Source organism: Myotis yumanensis, unplaced genomic scaffold (genome assembly GCF_028538775.1).
Source record: "Myotis yumanensis isolate MYYU_CA2020_CCGP unplaced genomic scaffold, mMyoYum1.0.hap1 SCAF_10, whole genome shotgun sequence".
Classification (NCBI taxonomy): Eukaryota; Metazoa; Chordata; class Mammalia; order Chiroptera; family Vespertilionidae; genus Myotis; species Myotis yumanensis.
The window spans coordinates 181,749-209,731 of NW_027223761.1; the positions used below are offsets into that span (position 1 = coordinate 181,749).

At 64.0% G+C, this 27,983-nt stretch overlaps 1 protein-coding gene and 1 long non-coding RNA gene across 4 annotated transcripts; one reads left to right on the top strand and one right to left on the bottom strand.

Annotated features, from left to right (window-relative positions):
* Positions 1-1,841: 1,841 nt before the first annotated feature.
* Positions 1,842-10,514, bottom strand: CTSD (cathepsin D). Its single transcript, XM_070427076.1, has 9 exons — positions 10,371-10,514; positions 8,416-8,575; positions 6,653-6,776; positions 5,998-6,116; positions 4,351-4,577; positions 3,493-3,615; positions 2,995-3,139; positions 2,781-2,879; positions 1,842-2,703 (listed from the first exon to the last, which is right to left on the bottom strand). The coding sequence occupies exons 1-9, from the start codon at positions 10,433-10,435 to the stop codon at positions 2,536-2,538; spliced, it is 1,230 nt and encodes a 409-aa protein (XP_070283177.1). The 5' UTR covers positions 10,436-10,514; the 3' UTR covers positions 1,842-2,535.
* A 1,484-nt stretch (positions 10,515-11,998) lies between these two features.
* Positions 11,999-27,552, top strand: LOC139018553 (uncharacterized). 3 transcript variants are annotated; one of them, XR_011472918.1, is made up of 5 exons: positions 11,999-12,251; positions 18,653-18,838; positions 22,300-22,429; positions 25,463-25,725; positions 27,058-27,552. It is a non-coding gene; the product is annotated as an uncharacterized lncRNA (long non-coding RNA). The 3 variants fall into 3 exon arrangements; XR_011472916.1 differs by lacking the exon at positions 11,999-12,251 and adding an exon at positions 15,622-16,812; XR_011472917.1 differs by lacking the exon at positions 11,999-12,251 and adding an exon at positions 15,622-16,812 and having other exon boundaries at positions 27,062-27,552.
* Positions 27,553-27,983: the final 431 nt, after the last annotated feature.

Sequence of the window (27,983 nt, forward strand, 5' to 3'; positions counted from 1 at the left end):
CTCCCCCCGCCCCCCCAGCCCTGGCACAGCCTCCTCTAGGCTTGTCAGGAACCTGGGGCACAAAGTCAGCCTTCAACGCTGGTGACACGTGTGTGGGAGAGCTTCCCGCACTGCCCCATGCTGGCCTCGCCCCAGGAGCCCAGGCCCAGGGCCCAGGCATGAGGGCACTTGGGTCAGCGGGGAGCCAGGGTTCAGGTCCCCCTCACCCAACACCCACTGCCCCTCCCAGAGGCCTGGTGTGGGGCATCCAGACCTCTCTCGGGGGCTGAGCCTTCACCGAAGGTGCCCTCCCAGCCTGAGTGTGGCCTGGGCTTCCCTGGCATCTGCGCGAGGCTCCCCCAGCAAGGCACTGCCCCGCGTGCCACAGGCTCGCCGGCCCTCTCTGGGCAGGGGCTGCAGGGGTGACCAGCAGGGCCTGGTCTGCACACAGCCCACCAGGTCCCAGGCAGCAGGCAAGGGGCACTGGCCCACAAGGGTCTGCTCCAGGTCCCAGCAGGTCAGACCCCTCCTGCAGACCACCATGAAGCTGCCTCACTGAGGCCCCCACTGGCCTCCACCTGGGGGGAACTCAAGGCAGGGGTGTGGGCCGGAAAGGCCACCACCTCCCCTGGCCATGGGCCCGCTGGGCTGGGGCAGAGCAGGTCCGCAGTGAGGAGCTGTTATTACCCACCTTCTAGAGACACGAGGCTAAGGGTGGGGTCGGGAGGCAGGCGTTGGGCCCAGGGTGGCCGCAGGGCCTGGACCAGGGCTGGGGCTGGGCCCGCCTGCTGGTCCCCAAGTTCCAGAGCAGGACAGGGGTTCCCTCCGGAGGCTGGAGATGCCAGCTGGGAGGGTCACGTGCACGGCGAGTCCACGCCCTGGGCCTGCGACCTCGCCAGCCGGGGCGTGACCTGAGCCAGCAGAGGCCGGCCGCTCCTGGAGGCTCTGCCCTTGGTGCCTCAGCGCACACGGCTTGGATGACGGCCTCCCCGGCAGCCCTGCCAGGCGCTGTCTGCCCGCTCCTGCTCGTATTTCAGGTGCAGAGAACACGGGGCACGTGTTGGCCGGCCTCCTGGCCATGCGGGTTGCACTCTGTAGAGGTGCCCACCAAGGCTTGGCCTGGGGCCCCAGACCCGAGGCCAGGCCAATGGCAGCCAAGGCCCTGCAGGCTGGAAAGTCACCAGGCCAGTGACAGACGCCACATGTGCCAAACCCTACACCTGTCGGGGCGGCTGAGTCCCTGAGGGAGTCCTACCCACCACCAGGTGCTCACAAACTCCTACCCATCCCTCAAAACCTCCTGGAAAATGTTCCTCCTCCCACCCCTCAACAGAGGCCATGAAGGGGTGGGTGTCCTGGTGGCCTGAACCCTGTGACTCAGTGACCCCAGGTGGGCCTGCTTGGCCAGCACAGGGCGAGGCCACTTCCGGAGCGGTCAACAAGGTCGCCCAGACGGGAGGCAGGCTGCCCACTCGCCACCAGCCCTGCGCGGCTCCCTTCCTAGCCCAAGTGGGGTGTGCGGGGACTGGGGAACACGGGGGCCCTGCTGCTGAGGTCTCCTCCAACGGCAGGAACACGGTCCAGGAAAGCGTGGCAGCCACTGGAAACTGTGTCCCATCCAAGAAAGCCGGTGCTCACCAGCCCTGCAGACCAGGCCGCACCCCGCTGGCCGCTGCTCCAGGCCTCAGCACAAGCCGGCCCCCGCCTCCAGCATCCCAGGTGCAGAGCACCTCCAAACCACCCCTCCCCCCAAACCCCCCAAGTCAGCCTCCCAAACACCAGCTTCCCCAGCCCCTCCTCATACCCGGGCGTCCCACCTGGTCCCGTCCCACTTACCCCACCAGCACAAAGCAGGCCCCACAAACAGATCCACAACTTTATTTTCAGGTCAACTCTGGCTCCTGGCCACTCAAGAAGGGGCAGCCTCAGAGAAGGCACCCCCCCCCCCCCCCCCCCGGGCCAGCCCATGCCCTCCCAGGTGGGATCAGGCCCCAGGAAGACCCACAGGCCTCACAGGGCTGGCTCTTGTCTCCTTCCTGCTGGCCCTCAGGGGGCCCTTCCTCGCTGGGCCTGAGATGAATGGACGGGTGGGGGGTGGCACTGCCCAGCTCTGGGCCCCAGGCCGGGTGGAGAGGGGACCAGGAAGGCAGCTGGGTGCAGAGCAGAGGCTCAGCCCAGACACTCCTCGCTCCTCTGGGGGCAGCCAGCCCCGAGGCCCAGGCTGGGACGGGATTGGGGGGGGGGGGGTCCTGGGATGCACAACGGAGCCGAGCTGGGTCTTCAGGTGAGTGAAAGGGCTCTGAGCACAAATGAGCCTACTGGCTGCCCCAGCCCCGCCCTCCATCGGACGGACAGACAGACAGACAGGCGGCTTCTGCAACCAGGGAAGGGAAAACCACAAAACAGCGCCTGCCACACGGAGCCTGGAGAGCCGAGCCGCTGCAGGTGAGTGTGAGTGTGAGTGTGCGAGTGTGTGTGTGTGTGTCTGTGGCGGGGCAGCGGGAGGGCGGGCGCTGCCTCCTCCGATTCTCCTCCTCTCCTGCCGGTGGGCAGGGGCTACAGCTTGGCGGCCTCGGCCAGGCCCACACGGTTCTCCTCGCGGTCGAACACGGTGTAGTAGCGGCCGATGAAGACGTCGCCCAGGATCCAGAGCGGCCCCGCAGGTGGGGGGATGTCCATGCCCATGAAGCCACTGAGGCAGATGGTCTTCCCGCCCTGTGACACCTGGGAAGGCCGGAGCGAGGTTACCGCCTGCCCGCCCGCCCAGCTCCCCGCCTCCAGGCCGCCTCCCCGGCGCCCACCTTGAGCGTGTAGTCCTCCGCGCGCAGCTTGTAGTCTTTGCCCCCCAGCTTCAGGGTGACCTCGGGCAGGCTGGACACCTTCTCGCAGGGGATCATGTACTGAAGCAGAAGGGGCAGTGTGTGGGGGACAGTGTGTGGGGGGGACAGCGGCCTGGGGAACAGCCACCTGGGCCCCCGACCCCGACCCCCCGCCGGCCCGGCCCGCCATGCTCACCTCTCCCTGGATGAGCGGCACGGCCCCGATGGCCTTCTGCAGCTCGCGCACCTCGTCCACGGGGCCCACAATGAGGGAGGTGCCCGTGTCCACGATGGCCTCACAGCCCTCCTTGCACAGGGTCAGGCCGCTGCCCACGTCCACCCTGCAGGGGAACAGGCGTGTCTCCCAGGGCCGCCCGGCACCCCCACCGTGCCCAGCGGCAGCCCTGGCAGGAGGCTTTCTCCTCTCTCAGGCCTTGGCCGTGAGCAGTCGGGCAGCAGAGCCCAGAAACCAAGAGCAGGTTCGTGGCCACTCCATGGCCGTGTGGAGAGGCAGCAGGAGGTGACAAGGGGCACCGAGGGCCAGCGGAGCCCAGGGCCCGGGACCCAGGCCCACCTATGGCCACAGCCCCTCCCGAACTGACCAGGGCCCCGCTGGTCGCTCCTCGGGGGCCTGCTGACCGGCAGCTGGAGGAGGGCCCCCCGCTGTCCTGAACGAGGCTCGGCCAGTACTCACTGGTCCATGTGGACCTGCCAGTAGGCTTTGCGGGTGACGTTGAGGTAGGCGATGGGGCCTTTGTAGTACTTGGAGTCGGTGCCGCCCAGCATCAGCTCGCCCCCTGGCTGTGCGGTCGGGTCCCTGCAAGGAGAGGTAGGGGCAGTCAGCCCCCTGCCCACCCTATGTCCAGCTTAAGGGCCGGGTGGGACAGGCATAGGCCGGGGCCAGGTCAGAGGCCAGGGGTGGGTGGGGCAATCTTAGAGAGCTTGCCAGAGGGGGACCTGCCTGAGCCCGCAGGGATGGAAGGATCCAGAAGGGGCACAAGAAGGAATGGAACTGCCTTCCCCTCCCCAAGGGGGGCTCCGCTCGCACACCCCGAGTGGACTGAGGCCCAGCCACTGCCTATGCTCAGGGCCTCCTGGTCTGCCAGCTGAGGACACAGGGTCAGGCCAGTGGGCAGACAGAGATGGGAATGCTAGGTGCCCAAGGAGGGCTTCCAGGGGCGGGGGGGCAGGGGGGAACCCTGAGAGTTGAGCCAGCTTGTTCCTCCCTGGGGCTCATGGCCTTGTACCCTCCAGGCAGGCAGCAACTCTGGGCCACATCTGCCCCTCACTAGGCCCGGCTCTGGTTCTCACAGAGGCAAGGCCCACCAACCAAGACTGGACACATGGCCCGGGCACAGCTCTGGGAGGCACGGCCTTCTCTAGGGGGCTGCCGCTCCCCCTTGGAAGGACGGCCGTGCTGCCTCCAGCAGACGTAGGGGGCGTGGCCCAGGGCCCACAAGGAGGACACAGGACCCGCAGCTGAACCCGCTCCCCCGCCTCACCCCCGCGTTTCAGCACGGCTGGGCTATGGAGACATGGCCCGCCCACCTACCTGTTCAGGTAGAAAGAGAAAATGTTCTTCTCCACCAGCTTCTGCTGCATCAGGTTATCGAAGACGGGCACCACGTTGTTGACCGAGATGCGGGGGTAGGCCATGCCCAGGATGCCGTCGAACTTGGCCGCGATGAAGGTGATGCCCGGCTGCTTGGTGGCCTCCCCGAAGACCTGCCGTTCCACCTTGACGCCGCCCAGGGATGCCAGACCCGAACTGCAGGGCACCTGCAGGCCGTAGGGGGTCAGTGGGCCACATGGAGTGAGCCGGTCCCTGGGCCCCAGGTGGGCCGTCCCTGCCAGCCCTGCGTGTGGGCGGCCACAGCGACAAAATCCAGCTGGGTCACTGCCCATCACCTGGCATGTGGGACTGAGGGCAGGTGGCTGGAATGAAGGGCTGGAAACATGGGGGTGGGGCACGACAAGGGGCAAGGGGGGCCCCCACTCTGGCAGGAGAGCTTTAACAGGGATTGGGGAGCACAGATGGAGGCCCTGCTCAGCTCTAGCCCCCACCCCTTCCCACCTGGGCAGCTCCTGCCCTCAGCCCAGCCCAGGGGACTGGGCCCCCACAACCCAACCCACTGGCAATCAAGGCCATGCTGCCCCACCCCTACCCCGGCTGAGGCTGCAGACAGAGCAGGATGTGGGGACACAGGCTGTGCGGGTGACAGTGGAGGAGGGAGCGTGTTGGGCCACATCCTGCTTTGGGCCCGGAGAGAAGCGGGGGGAGGGTGCCCAGCAGACTTGGGGTGGGGAGGAGGGTGGCCCGTGAGAAGCCGAACCGCCACGGGAAGGGCTGCCGGTCCTCATGGCCCAGGTGCCACCACCGCCGTGGGGCTGCCTGAGACACCTGCAGCCGATGAGGGACAGACCAGCAGGAGGCTGCTGCCTCCCTGTACCTCAGGGGCCAGGGCTGGGGCTGGGAGGGACCATCTTCCCTTTGCTCCTCATCCCCCCACAACTCCCGGGCCAGGCCTTGAGCCAGCTCCACACCCATAAACCGCCAACGGCCTGCTGACTCCTCTTGAGGGGGAGCATGCCCCCCCCCCCCCGGAGGTGGGGACAGGAAGCACCCCAGCCCTTCTGTACCCCGTGTCCTCTGTAGCGAGCCCTGTCAGCTGCCTCAGGGGCTCCCCACACCTCTGCCTCCCCAGCAGCGGGACCCCCAGGACCAGCCCCAAGCACCTGCAGGCACCTCACACCCAAGCATCAGAATGAGCCCAGTCCTCCCACGGGCCCCCCTGCCCGCCCGCCTGCCGGGAGCCAGGGCGGAGGCCTCCCCGTTATCCACTCGGCGGGCCCTGGTCCCAAACCTGCACCTGTGCACCCGGCCTCAGCGCCGCCTCGGTGTTGAAACCCTCACTCTGCCCCACGGGCCCTTCGAACCCCCTGGCGGACCCCGGGGCCTGCACTGGGTCCGGCTGCTCCCATCCCCACCCCCACTCGCTGTCCTCTGCCAGCACCGCAAGCTCTCCCGCTCCCTCCAGGCCTGCGCTCAGCTGGGACCCCAGCTCCGCCCGCGGACAGCTGCTGCCGCCCAAACTCGGCAGCCTCTCCAGGGAGCCACCAAGGCCCCGGCCCGGGTGGGGGGGTGGGGGTGGGGTCAGCGAGCCTGATTCCACGGTGGCGCCGAGAAGGGAGGACTCACCGACACGGTGTCCTGGCTCAGGTACCCGGAGAGGCTGCCCGAGCCATAGTGGATGTCGAAGGTCGTGCCGTTCTCCACGTAGGTGCTGGACTTCCCGCTGTTGTACTTGTGGTGGATCCCTATGCCATCGGGAGCACGTCAGCCTGCCGCCCGCTGTGGCCTCTGACCCTCGACCCCCACCCTGAAACTAGGCTCCCCCCACCAGGCCCCCCTCCCACGGGCCCGGGACAGTGGGCTGGCACCAGCCTTGGTCTTGCCCCATCCCGGCCGCCACGGGCCCAGCCCACGAGAAACAAGGCTGGCAGGACAGGTTCACCCGGAAAGCGGAGCCCTGGGGCCAGCCTGCCTGGTGTCTAAGAACTGGGAGCAGCACGTTGCCCACTTGCTGGGGCAGAGCCGCGCTCCCTCCTCCCCAGCGTCCAGCCCACAGCCACCTCCCAGGCCTGGAAGAGGCGGCCAGAAGCTGGGCAGCAGCCCCCAATGCGGTGGGGAGAGCGCGCGCCCCCTCCCCAGGGCCCCGACCTCCCTGCCTCCCCAAGCCTGAGTGCGGGGGGGGGGGGGGGGGGGGGCAGTGCAGCGCGGGGAGGGGCGTGAGGGGTTGGGGAGGGGGCCACTTGGGAAGCGGCGCTGGGGCCGGACAGACGGCTTGACTTACAGCAGGCGATGTCCAACAGCTTGCAGTGGATCGACGGGACCCACAGGTTGGAGGAGCCAGTGTCGAAGACGACAGTGAAACACTGTGGGGGCGTCCCGATGCCGATCTCCCCGTAGTACTGGGCCTGGGGGAGCGAAGGGTCTGTCAGCCAGGGGAGGGGCACTCGGGGTCTAGACTTGCCATAGGCTGTCCACCTCCATCCGCCACCCCCAGACCCTGGGGTGGAGCCCCACCCCCTGCTTGGCCAGGGTGAGAGGAGGGAAGACGCACCCCACCCCCATTTGAAAAATAAAATCACGGTCCAGTCAGTCAGGACAGGCTCTGCCGGCCACCGGAGCCTCGGGCGGGGAGGACCGCCGAGGTCCAGGGCCCTGAAGGGAGAGACTGCCTCTCCAGGATGGGAGCCAAGTCAGGGCCCGACTCTGGGCCTCAGTTGCTACCCTGCCCCTGCTCCTGCCCTACAGGGCCAAGCCTGGAGGGCTTCCAGGCAGAGGAGTCCCGGTGGCTTAGGGGAGAAGGGACACCCTGGAGGTTCAGAGTCCCATATGGCCCAGCCTCTCTGCCTTCACTGTTCTGGCCTCGGTCCCCCATCTCACACAGGGAGCAGGGTCCGCTGGGGTGCTCCACTGAGCATAAGGGGGCATGTGCCCCTATGAACCTCAATCCTTGGCCCTCTCATAGGTCAGAGGGCATGGGCCTTCTTGAGCTTGTGGTCACCTGGGCCCTGCCTGCCTGGGCATCCCCTCCCCCCGGGGAAGGAGCCTGGGACACCAGTCGCCACAGGATTCTGGCACCGGTCCTCCCCGCTGGGCATCTCTCTCTGGCCGCTTGGCTCCAGTGAGCACCAGAGCTGCTGATTCATGGAGTGTCCGGATGGGGGGGATGGAGAATGACTCAGCAAATACCCGAGCGTGTGGGCACTGAGAAAAATCAGGAACTGGTCAGTTGACCCTGGGCAGACGGCCCCCCTCCACCGGCCGGATCACATGCCTGAGGCTCCAGCTTCCTGGCATGGCCGGGGCTCGGGATGGACAGGACAGAGTGCTCAGCCACTGTCCCAACCCCAGGTGGACCCAAGGCCGAGGGCAGCGAGAGGCCGGCTCCCTAAGACTCGGGTGGGGCACCGTGAGAGGCCCCAGCTTGCTGTGTGGCTTCCAGAATGTTCTGACCCTGAGCCTCTGTCCCGTTCAGGCAGCAGGCACAGACTGGGACACAGGTTGCCCCAGGCCTGCCAGCAGGTGGGCGGGAACACAAGCTCCACGGCATTAGTTACACCCCAGCAGGCAGGCCCCGCGGTACCTGCTCTCCAGCCTCCCTCGCGGGGGGGCCTGTGCCTGACCCTGGGCTCCCCATGCCGGCCAGTGGCCCTGGGCCCAGCTCCTCGTCTGGGAGGGTGACGCTGTCCCCCCCTCCCCACAGGCTGGCCCCGAGGAGGAGGCACCGCCCAGCTCTGAGCCCACGGTCAGTGGCCCGCAGAGGCCAGCGTCTCAGGTGCCACGGTCACCCCAACCCTGGCTCTCAGCTGGGCAGGAGAGCGGGCTGTGCAGACCCCAGAGGTGAGAGCCGCCATTAGGGAGGGGGTGTGGCTGAGTGGAAGCTCCTCCCACACAGGACAGGTAAGCCCTCAAAGGCTGGTGCTGAAAGCAAGAGCATCCCTCCAAAATGCGTAGGGCTTACTCAGACCTTTCCCTAAAGCCATGTTTTGGGTCAGCCCAGCCAACTGCCCCCCCCACGCCAAGTGGACACCCCACTCCCACACTCACGTCCATGTAGTTCTTGAGCACCTCGGGGACGGGCCCCCCGGTCACAGCGGGCACCCCCTGGGCATATTTTGAAGTGGAGGCCTTGGCGATCAGTTTTTCCACGGGGCCTCCCACCTCCGACATGGTCCGGCGGATAGACGTAAACTTGTGCAGCGGGATTCTGTCAAGAAGGGGGTAGAGGGCCGGGCTCCTTAGGGCAGGGCTGGCCTCTGCCTCCCTCCTGGGCCCTCTGCACCCACATCCAAGCATCCCAGCCGGAGGGAGCCAGCACCTGCTCCACCCCCTCCTCAGCCACCAGGGCCTTCAGAGACCCCCCCTCGTCTTCTGCCCCCACCCGGATCTCTTCTGTGATCTCTTCTGGTGGGACCTGTCAGGCATCGGCCGCCACCTGTCACCCCTTTGCTCTGAGCCCCATTCACCTGGCCCTCTGGTCGTGGCTCCACCCAGGCCTTAGGCCCCATGCTCCCACCTGCCCTGCATGTCCTGCCTGGGGTGGCCGCCTCCTGGCATCAGATTGGACTTCAATGCCACCTCCTCTGAGGAGCCCTCCCTGACCACCCTGTTGCCCTTCACATCACCCGGTCTCCTTCCATCGCTCTCATCCCACAAGGCAGTGACCTCGGTCAGGCCCTGCTGACCTGTCACTCTCTCCTCACCACGATGCAGAGACTAGGGGGGCCTAGGACTGCACTTGGAGAGCGGGGTCTCCGCTTGCAGCCCCGAGGTACCCCACTGGGAGCCCCCTTCACAGGAGCCCCGCCTCCCAGCACAGGTGCCCCTGGTTGTGTTGTGCACGGGCCTCGGCCATCAGAGCAGAAAGGGGTCCCTGGATCCCCTGGGCCTGAGCTTGGCTCCGTTGCCATGGTGAGGAGGCGGGGCAGGAGAACACACTGAGCAAGGTTAACCACCGGGGATGCAGGAGTTCCAGGTAACGGCTGGCTGTTTCCAGCAAGGCCAGGGCTGCCCTGGGCAGGTGGGACTCTAGCCTCAGAGGAGGCAGGCGGGAAGAGCCCGAGGTTCCTGCCTGGGGGGGCTGTGCCCTGCAGCAACCCAGGAACCAGCAGCCTTCAGCCCCACCGCACCTGGGTGGGTGCAGCTGTGGCACCCAGAGCCCCAGGCTCCCTCCCCCAAGGCTCTCATCCCTGGGGAGGTCTGTGGGTGGGGCAGGGGCAGGCTCCCCCCACAACTGCTCCGGTGGGGGCTCCTCACCCCCGGTCACAGCCCACGCAGGGCAGCCCTCTGGCAAGGCCCAGCCCCGCTCAGCCCACAGCCAGCTCCCAGCCCATGACCTCACCCACTTTCCCACGGGCACGGGGCCCACAGCCCGGGAGGACCAGCTCGGGCCCAGGCCTGATACAAAGGCCCCCAGGGCTGGGTGCGCCTAGAGGCATCGGGAGTGGGCGGCTGGGAGCGCAGGAAGCCAGGCAAGGGCAGGAGAATGGGGGTGAGGGGCCCCTCGGCCCGGCACGGGGTGCAGGTCCCCAGGCCTGAGGCCACCACCCCGGCCTCTCCTTCAGCTAACACCCTTCCTGTCTCTCGGGCAGGGGGGACCCCTGGGGCGGCCCCGAGGTCTCCCAGCCCGTGGCCCGTGGTGAGATCCCAGGTGACCACCCCGGGGGAGGCAAGCCCCGTCCACAACTGGGGGCCCCCAGCGGGGAAAGCGACTCGCCCAGGCTCAGGGGCCTGGAAGCCAACCCCGGGTCTCCCGCCGTCCACACACGGGCCGGGCACCGGCGCGCACCCCGCCGTCCCGGGGAGGGGGCCGCCCGGCGTCCAGCACCCTCGCTCCACCCGCCGGCAGGGAGGCAGGGCGGCGCCGGCTGGGGGCGCGGGGGCTGGAGCGACCCCCGCAGCTGCCGAGCCCGCCCCACCCCCGGGGCCCGCGGGAGGCCGGGGCTCGGGGTGCGCGGAGGGCGCTGGGTGCGGGGCCCGCGGGCCGGGACCGGGGGCCTCACCGGATCAGCGCGGCGGCGGGCGCGGCCAGGAGGCCGAGGAGGAGCAGCAGGCGCGGGGGCTGCATGGCGGCGGCGGGTCGGAGCGGGCGGCGGGCAGCGGGCGGACGCCGAGGTCGCCGCTTATAGCCGGGATGACGGCGCAGCCGCGGGTCAGCTGACCGGCTTGTTTGCGCCCGGGCGGGTCACGTGGGCCCGGCGGCGTGCGCGGGGCGGGGCTAGGCGGGAAGGGGCGGGCTCCCGGGACGCCCCACGGGCCTGAGCGAGCTCCCCCGTCCCCGTCCCCGTCCCCGTCCCCGCGGGGCGCGACCCTCGCTCCCGGATCGCGGGGACCCACCGGCGGGGCCTGCGTGTCCCGGGCGCACAGACGGCCGCGGGCCTGAGCCGGAGGGTCCCGGCCGGACGCCCTGGCCGCCTCCAGCGGGCGGGACCCCGAGTCTCGGCTCCTCCCCCCGGCCCGCGGGCGGTGCTGCAATGAGGCCCCCGCAGCCCCCTCCCCAGGGCGCCTGGCCCCCCGCCCACTGCGCTCTCCGCCGGCGCCCTGCCCCCCCCCCCGCACCCCCTTTGCCCTGGGAATCTCCAGGGACCCTCGCGGGGAGCCCCAGGCCCCCAGCCCCGCTGTGCAGCGTCCACAACCCGCCCCCACCCGCTGCGCACCTTCCACCTCCCAGAGCAACGGCAGGCCTGGCCCTGGCCCCCACCTTAGCCCGCCCTCCTCTTGAGCCCGCTCTCCTCCGGGACCCCCAGCCCGGCCTCCTCCGGGACCCCCGGCCCGCCCTCCTCCGGGATCCCCGGCCGCCCTCCTCCGGGACCCCGGCCCGCCCTCCTCCGGGACCCCCGGTCCGCCCTCCTCCGGGACCCCCGGCCGCCCTCCTCCGGGACCCCGGCCCGCCCTCCTCCGGGACCCCCGGCCGCCCTCCTCCGGGACCCCGGCCCGCCCTCCTCAGGGACCCCCGGTCCGCCCGCCCTCCTCCGGGACCCCCGGTCCGCCCTCCTCCGGGACCCCGGCCCGCCCTCCTCAGGGACCCCCGGTCCGCCCTCCTCCGGGACCCCCGGTCCGCCCGCCCTCCTCCGGGACCCCCGGTCCGCCCGCCCTCCTCCGGGACCCCCGGCTCGCCCTCCTCAGGGACCCCCGGTCCGCCCGCCCTCCTCCGGGACCCCCGGTCCGCCCTCCTCCGGGACCCCCGGCCGCCCTCCTCCGGGACCCCCGGTCCGCCCTCCTCCGGGACCCCCGGTCCGCCCTCCTCCGGGACCCCCGGCTCGCCCTCCTCCGGGACCCCCGGTCCGCCCTCCTCCGGGACCCCCGGTCCGCCCTCCTCCGGGACCCCCGGCTCGCCCTCCTCAGGGACCCCCGGTCCGCCCGCCCTCCTCCGGGACCCCCGGTCCGCCCTCCTCCGGGACCCCCGGCCGCCCTCCTCCGGGACCCCGGCCCGCCCTCCTCCGGGACCCCCGGTCCGCCCTCCTCCGGGACCCCCGGTCCGCCCTCCTCCGGGACCCCCGGTCCGCCCTCCTCCGGGACCCCCGGCCCGCCCTCCTCCGGGACCCCCGGCTCGCCCTCCTCCGGGACCCCCGGTCCGCCCTCCTCCGGGACCCCCGGTCCGCCCTCCTCCGGGACCCCCGGCTCGCCCTCCTCCGGGACCCCCGGTCCGCCCTCCTCCGGGACCCCCGGTCCGCCCTCCTCCGGGACCCCCGGTCCGCCCTCCCACGGCCTCGCTAGGCCTCAGGTCTCATGAGGACTCAGGTCGCAGGGCCTGGGGGAGCGAGCCCTCCGCTGCGGCCACGGTGACGCTGCCCACAGGCCCTCACTGTGCACCCCTCCTGCCCCATCTGGGGTCTGGAGCTGAGTTCACGGCCTGAGGAGGGACCGGCCTTCACCTCGAGGCGGTAAGGAGTTTGGGCAGGACATCTTGGAGGTCACGTCCAGAAGGGGAAGAAGTGGAGGGATGTGCTCGGATATGACCACTGGCCCAGAGGCGCTCAGGAGGCCGCACGGCCACTGGAGGGTGTGGGCGACGAGGCAGCTTGGGGGGTGGGGGGCAGAGGCAGCCGGTCGTGTCTGGCTGGGGCTGCTGCGAGCCAGGCTGAGATTCTGGGCTTTCCCTGGGACAGAGCTGAGAAGGGACCTCTGGCGGCCCAAAGGCTGGGGAGCCCACTCCCCCCGACACCTGTCAGTCCCTTCAGGACAGAGCGCCCCTCTCTCCATGCTGTTCCCAGGACCCCTCAGCACCCAGAGCACGGCCTGGCACGTGGTGGAGGGACAAAGGGGTGCTCGGGGTCCCTCCCTGGTGTGATTGGCCAGAGGGCCCTCCCCTGCTGCCCTGCCCAGGGTGGAGCAGGCCCAGAAAGAGGCGTCCCTCAGGCCAAAGGCCACGGGCCCAGCAAAGCCCCAGGAACTCTCTGACCCCTGACATGCTCAGCGTTTACTGACCCAGGGGCCTGGCAGGCCTGGTGGGGACAGGGCTCCCACGTCAGCTGGGCAGGTGCGGGGCCTGAAGGTCCTGCAGGGCACCCAGGGCATGACTCTTGGTCTGGTTTCTAGTGGGTGCAGGCCAGGGTCTAGGGACTCCAGGGGGACAGCCAAGGCCCGGGAGGGGGGCTGCTGGGTGAGTCAGGGGACAAGATGGGGTTGGAAGCCATGGCTCTTGACCTCCCCTTGGACCCTGGGTGGCCATCCCTCCCACACTTACTAGTCCAGCACCCACCACGTGCTCTGGGCGCTGGGAAATCACGGGACCCACACGGGACTCCCTCCCTCATGGAGGTCACCCTCCAGACCGGCACCAGACACCACGGGGCTCCTGGAAGGAGACGGGGCCTGAAAGGGCCACGGGCGACAGGAAGGAGGGTGTCGCAATGGAGAAGCCTCATGTGAGCAGCCTGAGGAGGTGATGGGTCAACGCTTGAGGCCGGAGATGGGGCCGCCTGGTGGGGAGCAGTCAGCTGAGCAGAGCACAGGCAGAGGGGAAGGGCTGCGCGTAGAGGTCAGAGAGGAGCCCGCGCAGGGCCCTGGCTTGTCTCTGAGAGGGAGGGGCCTGGGCAGCTTCACTGAACGCTGTGCTGGATGCAGGAGGGAGCGGGAGCGGGCTGGGGGGCTGAGGGCCTGGGGGCCTGGGGGCCTGGCTGAGGCTGGCCGGGCGAGGAGGCTGTGTGGAGCGGTCAGCTTTGGGGCACGGCCAGTAGGGTTTCCGACAACGGGACAAATGGAGGGCGATGGAACGGTCCATACTCAGTAGGGGTCTGTCCAGGATAGCCAGACGATGGCGTGCCATTGGCGGAGACGGACGTGCGGGAGGAGGGTCTGGGAGGAGGCCCAGCTCAGTTTTGGGGTGTGCCATGGAGACGACGCCCAGGGGACCTGCCGTGGCTGTTGAAGGGCAGCAGCTGTTGGAACTGGGAGTGGAGGGGACAGAGCCAAGCGGAGATGGCAGGACAGGGCCCCTCGATGCCCAGGGCCACCGTCTCTCTGCCTTGGGGACACTAGGCCACGCTCCTCGGTGCCGTGGGGTTTCCACTCCCAGCAGCGCGTGGGCTCCAGGGCAGACCCAGCCCTCTCGTTAGGAGGTGCCACTCCATGCACTTTGACCCCGGAGCACGGGGCAAGGGACTGCACCTCCTCAGCACACTGAGGAACCCCAACCTTCAAGGACCCCCCAGGACTCAAGTCTGATGTGCCCTCCTCAACGGTCAGCGGCAGCTCAGTGATGAGACTGGACGCAACCCAGGGCCGGAGCAGAGACTAGAGGAGGCCCAGGGCCTCCCAACCTCAGGAGGTGAAAGATGGTGGGGGGCGGGCAGAGGGGGCGGAGCGGAGCTGTAGGGACCAGAGGCCAGGAGAGGGGTGCCGGGGCCCCGCGAAGAGCGGCTCAAGGAGGGGTGGCCGCTGGGACACGGGGTGCCGGGAGCTGTCCCTGGAATAGGGGGCTCCGCACTGACCCCGGCGTGTACCGTCTGACCCTGTGGAGAGCAGCCCGGGCCTGGCGGGGTGAAGTCTAGGAGAGCGGCTCCTAGAGGGGCCAGTAGTGTGGAGGGTGGGGAGCTGGTGCGAGGACAGATAGCAGTCGGGGAGGTGGAGCCGAAGAGTCTCCCCCTAACCTGAGGGGGGTCTCGGTATGCGTGCAGCTGGATGGAAGTGTCTCGTCCTCCCTCGCACCACGCACACTCTCAGGCCCCGGCGGGTTAGAGAGAGAAATGCCAACGGAGACTCCTTGAGGAGAAAGGGCCCAGGGGACCCTCTGCGCGGTCTCGCCATCCGCACAGATGTGCTGTTTAAACAGGAAGCCACGAGGGCACCAGGTGCCTGTGAAAACGACAGACAAGCCCCGTGGGGAAGGAGGGTCTGATCAGGACTTGTCGGCAACGTGCCAGGCCTCCTAGAACTCAGCCATGAGGACGTGCACAGCCGACCGCAATGGGCAAAGACCTCAGTCCACAGGCCAGGGACGAGGAGGTGCCAGGGACGAGGAGGTGCCAGGGACGTGCGCCTGTGAAGAGACACCTGTGTCGTGTGGGAGTGTGCCTCGAAACAAGTGAGACCTCGCTGCACACCCACCAGCAGGCCCGGATCCAAACAGAACACGCGCCGGCGGGCGGAGCGCAGGAATCGCACTCACGGCTTGAGGAGGAGGGCAGGGGGCGCTTTGGAAGGCGGGCTGGTGGTTTCTTACAAAACCAGACAGAGTCTCACCACAGGATCCAGTAACCACGCTCCTTGAAAACAGTCCAGCCCGGCCGGCATGGCTCAGGGGTTGAGCGTCGACCTATGAACCAGGAGGTCAGGTCACAAGCCCGGGTTGTGGGCTCGATCCCCAGTGTGGGGCGTGCAGGAGGCAGCCGATGGATGATTCTCTCTCATCATCGATGTTTCTCTCTCTCTCCCTCTCCCTTCCTCTCTGACATCAATAAAAATGTATTTAAAAAAGACAGAACATGTAGGTCCACCTGGAAACCTGCACGTGAGTGTTCACAGCAGCTTTAGTCGTCACCGCCGGCACTTGGAGGCAGCCACGCTGTCCTGCCACACGTGATGGACAGACAGTGGTCCACCCAGCGGTGGGGTCTGTTCAGTACTACGGAGAGATGAGCTCTCGGGTCCCGAAAGGACCGGAGGAAACGGAGATGCATCTTCATACGCGAAAGAAAACACTGCAAAGGTCACCTCGTGTGTGGTTCCGCCTGTGACTCCGGGGACGGCAGGGTGTGGGGACGTGACAGCTCTGGTTGTGGTGCGGGGGCCGGGGGGCGGGCAGGTGGTGCTCAGAGCATTTCTAGGGCAGTGAGACAGCTCTGTGTGCGGCTAGAATGAGGGACACGTGATGTTAGAGATTCCCCGAAACCCACAAGATGCCCCTGAAGAAAGAACTTGGGGAAACGTGCACTTTGGTTGGTAACGGGATCGATACTGGCTCGTCGGTTGTAACAAATGGCCCACAGCCAGGAGATGCTGATAGCAGGAGACCCTGCGTGTGTGTGGGTGGGTTCAGGGGACCGAGTGCTGTCCGCCAACTTCTCTGCACGTGTAAACTGTGAAGTCTGCCATCGGCGGGGGAAGCAGCACCCACCTCTTCTAGGGGAGAATGAGGAACTGGACTGTGCTAACACGACTGACTCCTGTCCCTCAGAAAACAGCGAGACAGGAGAGTGAAAGGCGAGCTACGGGATGGAGAACACGCCTCAGGTGTCCGACCAGCAATAGCATGTAAAGTAAAGAAGAACCGCAAGGTCATAAAAGATAGACAACCCAATAGAAAAAGAAAAAAACAAAAAAGCAACAGGCAAGGGAAGCCAGGCGCCCGGTGGCGTGTGGAGGTGTCTGCATTCGTCCTCAGGAGGTGCAGACGGGAGCTGCTCGCCTGGCACACCCGCCAGGACGCTGCGTGGAGACGCTGGGAAGCACATGGTCGGACGGAGCGACGGGGCGAGCGGCCGGCTGGACGGAGAATTGGCACAAGCACTTTGGGAGCCCGTGTGCCCCATCCTCGAAAGCTGGTCCCGAGCTGCCTCCAGCCAGCGCCACCTCTTCGAGGGATAGACACCCACAGCGCAGTGTCCCCAGTTACCGGGTCAGGTACGAGGATGTGCGCGCAGCAGCGCTGACAATGGCCCCAGACGGAAGGCGGAAGGCGCCCGGAGCGAGGTTAATCATTCATCAGGTTCACACAACTGGAGGCCACAGGCTTTGAGAAGGACCAAACCCCAGCACACACAGTGGACGCGGAGCTGGGGCTGCGGCTGCTGGCCCTTCTCTCGCCTCTGTCCCTCTGTCCCTCAGGGAGGAGGGAAGGGGTCCGGGCTGGTGGCAGTCTCTTCTCTGCCCTGGGCCCCTGCCCTGGGCCTGGGTGTCACCCGGAGGCCCCGAGACCCCCAGCAGCCCGGGAGGAGCGTGTGCTGGCCACGCCCTCAGCTGCAGCGCTGAGCCTGTGGTTTCCTGGTTTCCTGGTACCCCGAGGTGAGGAAGGTCTGTGGGTGCACAGGGGGCTGGGCTGCAGGGCGGCCGGGGCCGGGGCTGCGCTGGGTGCCCGGTGGGAAGTCGTCGTGACAGGTCCTCCCAGGAGGTGGGTGGGGGAACGGCTAAGAAGCTGAGTCATGCCTGCTGGGCTGCCCTCCCTGCCCTGCCCTCCAATTGGGCCTGAGTCACCCCACCTCAGCCCTCGGAGCCAGGAGGAAGTGGGGGTGCAGCTCCCTGGGGCCCCAGCCACAGGCCCAGGACATTAGTTCTGCTGTGGAGGAGGCCATTGAGGGAATTAGCTTCGGGTCAGCTGCCTTGGACGGGGCCTGAGTTGGTGGGGGAGGGTGGGCTGAGAGTGGCTGGCACCGTTAGGGCAGGGGGAAGGTGACGGGCACAGGGGGTGGAGCAGGAGGAATGCCAGGCTCGGCTGGTCCAGGAGGGGGCGTTCTGGGTGCCCTGCCGGACAGGACCCGGCTTGGCCTCGTGCCCTTCGGTTCTCCCCACAAGGGTCAGCCACCCCCTCCCCACTGTCACTCAGGGCTTCCCACCCGGGCCACTGCCCCACACCTCAGTGCAGCTCTCTGCACGGCAGGGAGGTCCAGCGTCCAGGCCCACAAGGGCTGGAGCCCAGTCCACGTGTCCTCTCCACTGGGCCTTGGCTTCTCCCCTGAGCCCCAGCCACCAACGTCCCAGTCCTGTGCCCAGTGTGGGGCCGACTCCTGGCCAGCAGGGAGCTGCGGCGGGCCTGGCGCTTTGGGGCATCGAGAGGAGCCCAGGTGCTGCAGGGACACTTGCTTTCTTCAGTCGGTGGGTGGACCTGCTGAGCTGTGAAGTCACCACCCCCTCAACACCCCCCCCCCCCCACACACACATACAGGCACACACACATACAGGCACACACACACGCACACGCACACACTGGTGGATTGTGCTGAATTAGAGACAAAGCTCAGAGGCTTTGAGAACAGAACCATATCTCAGGGCTTCAGTCTAGACCAGCCGTGGGCAAACTACGGCCCACGGGCCGGATCCGGCCGTTTGAAATGAATAAAACTAAAAAAAAAAATAGACCATACCCTTTTATGTAATGATGTTTACTTTGAATTTATATTAGTTCACACAAACACTCCATCCATGCTTTTGTTCCGGCCCTCCGGTCCAGTTTAAGAACCCATTGTGGCCCTCGAGTCAAAAAGTTTGCCCACCCCTGGTCTAGATGCTGATGAAAAGGAGACCAGGGTCCTAGTGGCTCACAAGCCCTCTGGAGTAGGCACCCCAGGGCCAAGGATTGAGCTCAGAGCCATGGCCTTCCTCCATCATGGCTGCCCTTGGGAAGTGGTTTGGGGGGTCTGGCAGCCACATGGGGAACCCCAGGAATGCCTGAGGCAGACATACACTTGGCCAGGCTGTGGGGGGCCCGGGAGGGCATTGCTGCCTCTACCCCAATTCACTGGGGAGACAAACTGGGCACGCAGGGAACCCCTCTTCGGGGCCCCACGAGGCCTGAAGCCTGAAGTGTGGGGGGTGTTGGGGCTCAGGGGGCACATTGTGGTGGCGGGTTTGAGGTTGGGTGAGCTGCACAGAGAGCTCTCGAGGTGCAGCCCGGCCCCTGCCCTTGGGGCCTGTGTCCTGCATTTTCTGACACTTGGCGACAGGCTCGGGTGCGAGCACAGAGGCTGCCCTGCTCTGAGTGGCAGAGGACAGAGGTGCCCGAGGCGAGTGCAGATGAGGGGAGGATGGGGCAGCCACGGGGTGTTAACTCGGCCGGTCGTGGTGCCCAGCTACTTGGTCAAACGTTCTGGGTGTTTCTGTGAAGGTGACCTTCACATGTGATTGACAGTTCCAGTCAGCAGGCTTGGACTGATGCAGATCGCCCACCATTGCGTGGTGGGCCTCAGCCAGTCAGCTGCAGCCTTGAGAAAAGACTGAGATCCGCGAGGGCAAAGGAATTCTACCTCCAGACGCCTTCTGACTGGAGCTGCAACCTCAGCTTCCTGGGGCTCCAGCCAGCAGGACCCACAGTCACGTGAGCCAATCCCTTCAAATTATCTCTCTAGATGATGGATGATGGGTGGAAAGAGGGATGGATGATGGATGATAGATGGATGAATGGATGGATGGATGGACGGATGGATGGATGGATGGATGGATGATGGATGGATAGATGAAAGGAAAGATAGATGGATAGAAGGTGTATAGGTGGTGGGTTGGTGGATGGAGAGATGGAAGGATGGATGGAAGATGTATAGATGGATGATGGATGGATGGATGTGTGGATGGATGGATGGATGGATGGATGATGGATAGAAAGAGGGATGGATAGATGGATGGATGGACAGATGGATGGATGGGTGGATGGATGATGGATAGAAAGAGGGATAGATGATGGATGGATGGATGGATGGATGGATGGATGATGGATAAAAAGAGGGATGGATAGATGGATGGATGGATGGATAGATGGATGGGTGGGTGGATGATGGATAGAAAGAGGGATGGATAGATGGATGGATAGATGGATGGATGGATGGATGGATGGATGATGGATAAAAAGAGGGATGGATGATGGATGGATGGACGGATAGATGGATGGGTGGATGGATGATGGATAGAAAGAGGGATAGATGATGGATAGATGGATGGGTGGGTGCATGGATGGGTGGATGGATGGATGGATGGATGGGTGGATGGTTGGATGATGGATAGAAAGAGGTATAGATGATGGATGGATGGATGGATGGGTGGATGCCTAGATGGATGGATGATGGATGAATGGATGGAAAGAGGGATGGATGACGAATGGATGGATGGATGGATGGATGATGTGTGGATGGATGGATGATGGATAGAAAGAGGGATGGATAGAAAGGGGGATGGATAGATGGATGGATAGACAGATGGATGGATGATGGATGGATGGAAAGAGGGATGGATGATGGGTAGATGGATGGGTGGATGATGGAAGCATGAGTGGACAGACAGATAGATAAGCACGCTGTCTCTCTGGAGAATCCTGACCAATACAGGCAGGTACGGGAAAGGCTTCCCTGAGAGGTGCTGTGGGGGGTTGTGAGCCAGCCAGGTGGCGGTGGCCAAGCGGAGGGGTGTTGGTGACTGTTCAGGGTACTCAGGGAGGAGGGCTGGGCGAAGGCCTCTGAGGGTTGAGGTGGCTGAGGTTGGTGTGCAGGCCCTGGGTGAGGGCCGAGTTACCGCAGGGACATGGACAGAAAGGAGGACAGGGGCCCAAACCCCGAGCAGTCCCTCTCCTCAGTGTGACACGTGGAAGGGGATGGACCTGAACAAGAATGGGAACGAGGGAGTGACAACATACTAGGAAGTGTGGGCACGGGGAGGTGAGGAAGAGGAGTGAGTCACTGGGCAAACAACACTGCCTGCCAGGGCCCTGCGGCTGCCATGACGAAGGACCACAGGTGGAGTGGCTAAAACAACACGGCGTCATCCTCTTGTGGTCTGGAGGCCGACGTCCGCAATCGGCCTCCCAGCTGGAACCAAGGTGCTGCTGGCCGGTCCTTCCGGAGGCTCCAGGGCAGACCTCACCTCCTGCCTTTCCAGCTCCTGGGGATGCTGCGTCCTGGGCACATGGCCCTGCCGTGCCTCTCTGACTCCCCCCCCACCCCCCCGCCCCGCCTGCCTCCTTTTCCCAGGGACCCCTGTGATTCCATGGGACCCACCGGGTCACCCAGGGTCCTCCTGCCTTTCAGGGTCCACAGCCGGATCTGCAAAGCCCCCTTTGCCCTGTGAGGTCACATGGGCACAGGCCTGGGGGTTGGAACGTGGGTGCCCTGTGTCGACACAGAACATTAGGGAGAGGACAGGACTTCGGTTGGGGGCCCAGAGCATGGGCGGTGCCGGTGGCTGGACTGCAGAGAGAGCTGTTCCCAAGGACATTGTACCTCTGGGCAAAGTCAGGACAAGGCCAAGGGAGGGAGAGGGATGGAGTCAGCTGCCAGAGCCTGGCCTGGAACCTGCACAAAGGCCAGGGCAGGTGGGCAGGGTGAGAAGCGGGGAGGGGAAGGCATCCGGAGCCCAGCATCCGAGGGGGACACCCGGGGGTTAAGCGGGGGGGGCTGGGGTAGGATGGGTGGGTGCTGGACTTGGGGAGGCTCACAGGGCTGTGGGAGGGGAGGCCGTGGGGCTGGTTGAGTGAGCTGGGCCCCGGGGACGGGTAAGTTGCCGGGCCAGGCAGCCTGTGGGGTCAGATTGCTCTGCCGACTCACCCGGCCGGTCCGCTGGTGGCCTGTTTTGCGAGCGAGCAGGCTCGGTGAGTGCGGGGATTGAGCAATGCGGTGGCCTTGCCTAAGTGCTCCCAAGCCCTGCACGTGTCCACAGAACAAAGGCACGGCTTGTGCCTTGGCAGCTGGAGGCCCCTGGGGAGAGGGCACCACCCACGCCTCTGCACTCACCTCACCCGCTGCAGCCACAGCTGACCTCGCTCCACACCACACGGCCGGCCGTGCTGGGCCGGGCCATCTCGCCTCCGTGCCCGCCTCGACCCAGAGATGTCCTTGCAGAGCCACGGGGAGGGGTGCCCACATCGCTGGCCCCCAGAGGCAGGGCCCAGCGACCCTGTCCCGACCTCTCGGAGGGGGTGCAGAGGTGTGCCCGTGAGCCCAGGGGAGGCCTCCGCTCCCGGGAGAACCTGCTCTGCCTCGGCTCCCGGAACTGACCTTATCAGTCTCCCCGCAGCTCCCCACCCTCCACCCACGGCCACGCGGGCCTGTGCCCAGGGGTGGGCCCATGGCTGGCGGTCAGTGCCCGCCGGCTCTCAGCGATGCCAGCTCCCCCGTGGCACCCAGCCCCTCCCGGGCAGCTGGATAAACGGGTTGGGGGCCGTGACGCCCCCCTCTTTGGAGCAGTGACTCAGGGGCAGGGAGAGGGGCGGGCGGGGCCCATCCGTCTGATCTTTGGCTGATAAGACCCCTGCCTTCCCCAAGGGGAGGTGATTTCCCCTCAGCAGTCCAGCTTCTCAATCTGTAGGCCCCACTTTTGCCCTGTAAACCTTCATTTATAAAAAAATATATATTTTTTTATTGATTTCAGAGAGGGTGGTAGAAATTTCAGTGATGAAAGAGAATCATGGATCAGCTGCCTCCTGCGCACCCCACACTGGGGATGGAGCCTGCAACCCAGGCCTGTGCCCTGACCGGGAATGGAACCGTGACCTCCTGGTTCACAGTCAACCCCCGAGCCACGCCGGCCGGGCTGACTTCTCTTATTCCTTTTTTGTAGGATCTGCGATGATCACTCCTACCTCATTCCTGATGTCGATGACTTATATCTTCTCTCGTTTCTTTCTGAATAAATCTGACTAGATAGTTTCATTGGTTTTCTGTCTTCTACCTCATAGGTTTCTACTCCTGCATCATCTTTTTCTTCCCTCCCTCCCTCCCTCCCTCCTTCCTTCCTTCCTTTCTTCCTTCCTCTCACTGTAGATTTGATTTGTGTTTCTCTTTTCTGATTTCCTAGGGTGGGAATCGAGGCAATTGGTTTGAGGACTTCCTCCTGCTCGAATGTAAGCACCAGTGCAGCCGCCCAACAGCTGCGATCATGCTCACCAGTTCTGGGCAGACCCAGAGGCCGCGGCCGGTCCTTCGAGGTAAGAAACACCCGAACCTGCAGGGTTTCGGTGTGTTCACTAGAGCCAGACTGACGACCAAACTCTGCGGCTTGAGAAAACGCTCTGGAAAACTGTTGCAATTAGAATAAAAGCCGAGGCGCGAGGGGGGTCACGTGCAATCCGTGGTGGTAGATTAAGGGGGCGGAGAAAGCAGAGCGGGCAAAGCTCTGGGACTGGATCACGAGTAACCCTGAGAGCCCTGGCCGGTTTGGCCCAGTGGATAGAGTGTCGGCCTGTGGACTGAAGGATCCCGGGTTCGATTCCGGTCAAGGGCACATCTAGGTGAACCGGTTCATGTGGATTTTTTTCAATAGATGGAGTTACACGTATGTTGATATATATGCGATTTGATATGTATGCTATTTTGTTGTATTGACAACAAGCTTCAAAACCTCATATGTCAAATTTTCTGAAGGTGTTAACATCATTTTTACGCTTAAAAATGTCGAATTTCTAAATGCCAAAAAAGAGCATTTGTCTTTTGTCCAGTTGATGTGGCACCCATTTTCCTTCCTTTAAAATCCTTCCCATTGCTTGTAAACGATCGGAAATTGTTTGCTGAGCAACGCTTAATCTTTCTGCGAGTTGTTTCTGAGTTTGACATGCATCTTCATCCAATAACGCTTGTCATCGTTGGTCTTCAAACTTTTTCGGTTGACCTGGATGTTCTTTGTCTTTCACATCGAAATCGTCACTTTTAAAGCGTTTAAACCAGGGTTCACAAGCATCTTGAGATGGAGCATGTTCACCATAAGCTTCCCGAAGTATACGATCACTTTCAGCAGCACTTTTCTTCAAAATAAAGGAATGAATTAAAACTTCCCGCAAGTGCTCTTCTTTTGGCATTTGGAAATTTGACGTTTTTAAGCGTAAAAATATCTGATGTTAACGCCTTCAGAAAATTTGAAGTTTTGAAGCTTGCTGTCAATACAACAAAATAGCATGCATATCAAATCGCATATATATCATTATATGTGTAACTCCATCTATTGGAAAAAAATTCTCATTATTAACCAGTACACCTAATACCTCGGTTGCAGGCTCCTCCCTGGCCTGGGGCCTGGTCGGGGTGCGTGCAGGAGGCAACCCATCGATGTGTTTCTCTCACATCGATGTTTCTCTCTGTCTTTCCCTCTCTCTTCCACTCTCTCTAAAAATCAACAGAAAAATATCCTCGGGTGAGGCTTAACAAAAACAAGAGAAAACCCGAGAAGCACTTCTTTTCCGGGGGGTGGGGAGTTACTAACATTTCCTGCACATGGGGAAGGTGTGCAGGGAGCAAGATACCAACGGGGGTGAAACCACACCAGCAGGGGGTCCGGGCGCTGTCACTGCCTGAGGCCAGTTATGAGCTCATCCATGAGCGTGTGTTCCAATCCTGCCGGCAGCAGGCCATCCACAAACCGCTGCCCTGCGCCCACTACAAGCCAGCTGCTTACATGGGGCTGGACAAGGACTCCTGGGGCAGCCGGCAAAGGGAGTAAGAATGGGTGTGATGGTTCCAGGTCACAGGCCATGTGGGCGGGCTCCATCGTGTGGGCAACAAGGGGTTAACCTGCCCAGGATACTGGGCAGGAAGAGAGGGACCACATTCCGAGGTTGACTCCCAGGTCCCCGGGGTGCACAGCTCCCGCCGGGTTAGAACGCGCCTTCTTTAATCAGAACAAAGCCATCGCGGTGAACAGAGCAGGATTTGTGTCTGAGAACTGTAGCTGGTCCCTGGTGTCCTGTGTCTGCCCCGACCAAGGGCCCTGTGGGCTCCTGCTCTGGTGAGGTCTCTGACATCTCAAAGGCAGGTCACCGTCCAGGCACAGGACAGGCAAGGACTCTCTTAAGGTAGAGGTTGGCTCGTGTCGAGGAGGCTGCAGGCCGCAGGGGGCTTGCTGCCCCGGAGTGTTTACGTTCCCGCCCTCCTGTGGGCTCCTTCGGTCTCTGAGGTGGGGGGCCGCCATGCAGGCCTCCCCGGGCCTGTCGGGTGCAGCCCGTGGCCCCGTTTGCATCCGCAGTTCTTGGCTGAGGCTGAAATGCGGGGAGCGGCGGGCTGCCCCCTCCCCTGGCGCTCAGGCTGCTCTCCCAGCGGGATCCTGTGGACGGAGCGCTCGGCTCCTGCCGTCCTGGGAGTGAGGGTGTTTTCCTGGTGCGGTTGGTGCAGTTACTCTCAGCTTCTTGCTCCAGGGCCCCTCCAGGGCTCAGTGACCAAGAACCTCTTTATTTCAGTCTTTTTTTTTTAATATATTTTTATTGATTTCAGAGAGGAAGGGAGAGGGAGAGGGAGAGAAACATCAGTGGTGAGAGAGAGTTATGGATCGGCTGCCTCCTGCACGCCCCACACTGCGGATGGAGCCCCCCCTTCCCCCCCCAGCATGTGCCCTGACCGATCGAACCCTGACCTCCCGGTTCACACACCGGCCGGGCTGCCCGCGTCTCAGTGGAGGAGCCTCGCTAGCAGAAGCGGCGCAGCCTTCGCCCGGAGCTGATCTTTCCCTCCGAGGAGGCCAGGCCTCCTGGGGGCTCTGCCCAGCCCCTGCGAGCTCCGAGGTTCCCACTGTTGGGTTGAGGGCCGAGCGTTCCCAGTGCTGGGTGCTCTGAGTTTTGTTCCCTCCACTCTGTCAGGCATCTGTCTTCATCTCAGGGTGGTTTTCCCGTGCATTCAACCATCCTAGCAGCTGAAAACTTGCGAGGGATCCTCACGGTGCCTGGGGCTCTCCCGGCGGCTCTGCCCGCCCCGGGACCCACCATGTGACCTCCACTGTGTGACCTCCAGCGTGTGACCTCCCTGGGCTCCGAGGTCGGCTTAGCTCAGCCGACTGTCAGGCGCCATCTGCGCCTGGAAACCCTCTCCATGCGGATGGGTGCGCCACCCCCCACCCCCCATCCCAGGGACCCCTGCCCTGCTGCCTGATGTCACGCAATGTGTTTTATTCCCCACATTCCCCGCTGGTTTCGGGATGGAGGGGTGTCGGGGAAGCAGCCGTCTCCCAGATGTTTCTCTTCCTGCTCTCACTTCCTTAGGACGTTTTGAAGTTCTGGCCACAACTCTTCTGAGAACAAAGACCCCGGCATCTGTCTGGCTCTGCCTCCGGGCCTCGGAGATTTACGGGGAGCGAGCACAGGAGATGGGCTCTCACGGAGGAGACGGGGCAGGTGGACAGCACGTGTTTGGAGCAGCGGGGCCTGGGGCCCACGTCCACCTCGATGCATCCTGCGTGGCTCACCCCAACCCCCCAGCACCTCCTCAGCCTGAGGGAAGAGGAGTGTGGCAGCCGTGGGCCTGGGTGAGTCGGCATCACCTGGACGGAGCGGCAGCGGCACGGCTTGTGCAGCGGCTCCCAGCGGCGGCCCTAGGAGAGGAGAGCAAACCTCACCAGAGCCAAGAGACCCTGTTGTCTCTGCAACATCACGCAGCACAGCCCCGGGCTTCCTGGGGGCCCCGTGACCCCGATCTCGGCCTCAGAGGCCAGTGGTGAGATCCTCTCCCCTCTCCCTGGACACCCGGTGGGACGCAAGGGGTAGACAGCTCGTCGAGGGAGCCAGCAGACTCTGGACACATTTGCAGGGTTCTTTTTTGGTGTGTTTTTTTGATAAATATATTTTTATTGATTTCAGAGTGGAAGGGAGATAGAAACATCAAGGATGAGAGGCCATCATGGACCGGCTGCCCCCTGCACTCCTCACACTGGGGATGGAGCCCACAACCCGGGCCTGTGCCCTGACCAGGAATCGAACCGTGACCTCCTGGTTCCTAGGTCAGGGCTCACCCTCCGTGCCACGCCGGCCGGCACATTTGTGTTTTGAGTGAGAACCTACCACACAGTCTGCTGGCAGATTCGGTGTGGCTGTGAGGGAAGGGAGGGGGCAGGGCTGCCCCTGGCCGAGCTGGACATCTGAGGGCAGAGGGGCACCTGTGAGGGCAGAGCGGGTCCGGGTGGGGCGGTCAGGATGTGGGGGCCGCGTATCTGGCATTCAAAGCCACGGGAATAAATCAGTTCCCTGGGAACGGAGCAGGAAGAGCCGGCGGGCTGAGTGCGGGTGGCATTCCCTGGAGGGGAGCGAGGAGGAAAATGTCAGATTAATTCACAGCCGGGGGGAGATGAGTTACCTGGTACCCCATGCGAAATCGTTCAGAGAGACCCACGATTTAACAGCAGAACGTGGGGTTTGAACAGAATCCGCTGATGGTGGGGGACAGGGCAGAAGACGGGTGCAAGTGAGGCTCTGGAGCCAGAGGCCCGGCTCACGACTGCCGGCGGTCGCCGCTGGGACAAGTACTGTGCCGGCCTGACACGCCCCGTGGCGAACGCACCCTCAAGTGCCCCCGAGAGTCACCGGTACCCAGCCCGCATCCTCCCCTTTGGTGCGGGTGGCGCCTGTGACTCACTTCTCACTAAGAGACGAGGGCAGCTGGCTGGCATGGCTCAGGGGTTGAGCATCGACCTAGGAACCAGGAGGTCACGGTTCGATTCCAGTCAAGGGCACAGGCCTGGGTTGCAGGCTCGATCCCCAGTGCGGGGCGTGCAGGAGACAGCCGATCCATGATTCTCTTATCACTGATGTTTCTCTCTCTCCCTCTCCCTTCTTCTCTGACATCAATAAAAATTTTTAAAAAGAAAGAAGGAAAAAAAAAAGACGAGGACAAAAATGAAGGTGATGTGCCGCCCCTCATCTGTGGATGCTGAGTGAGTCCAGGAGGGCTTCCTGGTAGAGGTGACCTTCAGGCAGGCCCTTCTCTGCAGACATCAGACCAGGACTCTGCAACTGTGTGGAAATGAATTCTGCCAACGCCCTGCCCGGACCCCCTGGGGGGTGGGGCGTCCCGACAAGGACCCGGCCCAAATCTCCTGAGCTCAGCCTGGGTGGCGGGCAGAGGACCGACTGAGTCACACCGAACGCTGGACGCCAGAAATGCCTTCCGGCCTCTGGTCAGTGCTGCACGGCCGCGGAAAAGGACTACACACAGGAGCTATATTTAGACAAATGTCTGAATTCACAAGTTCTTGGTGAGATACATACGAGTTTGAGAGTCAGCATTTCCCCTTGTTCCGAATTTGTGCCGTGGGGCACGGAGGAGGATTCTTAGAAATAAATGCTGCGGAAAGGCCAGATTTGGGAAATTGTCGATTTGTAAGCCCAGGTGAGCTAGCGGCTCCAGGACAGCGGTCTGGGCGCGCGCGCACATGTGTGTGTGTGTGTGTGTGTGTGTGTGTGTGAGAGAGAGAAAGAGAGAGAGAGAGAGAGAGAGAGAGAGAGATTCTGTCTCCCAAGGACAGATGGTAATGTCTGGAGACATTACTTTTTTAAAAAAATATATTTTTATTGATTTCAGAGAGGAAGGGAGAGGGAGAGAGACAAAAACCTCAATGATTCATGCACATTAAACGGAAATTAATTAGAAGAAATATTTTAGAGGCCGGGGAGGGACCACAGGAGGGCTCCAGGGCGGGTCTGGCCGTCTCGCTCGGTCCCAATCCGCTGGGTCCCAGCAGCAAGCTAACCTACTGGTCGCAGCGTCTGCCCCCTGGTGGTCAGTGTGCGT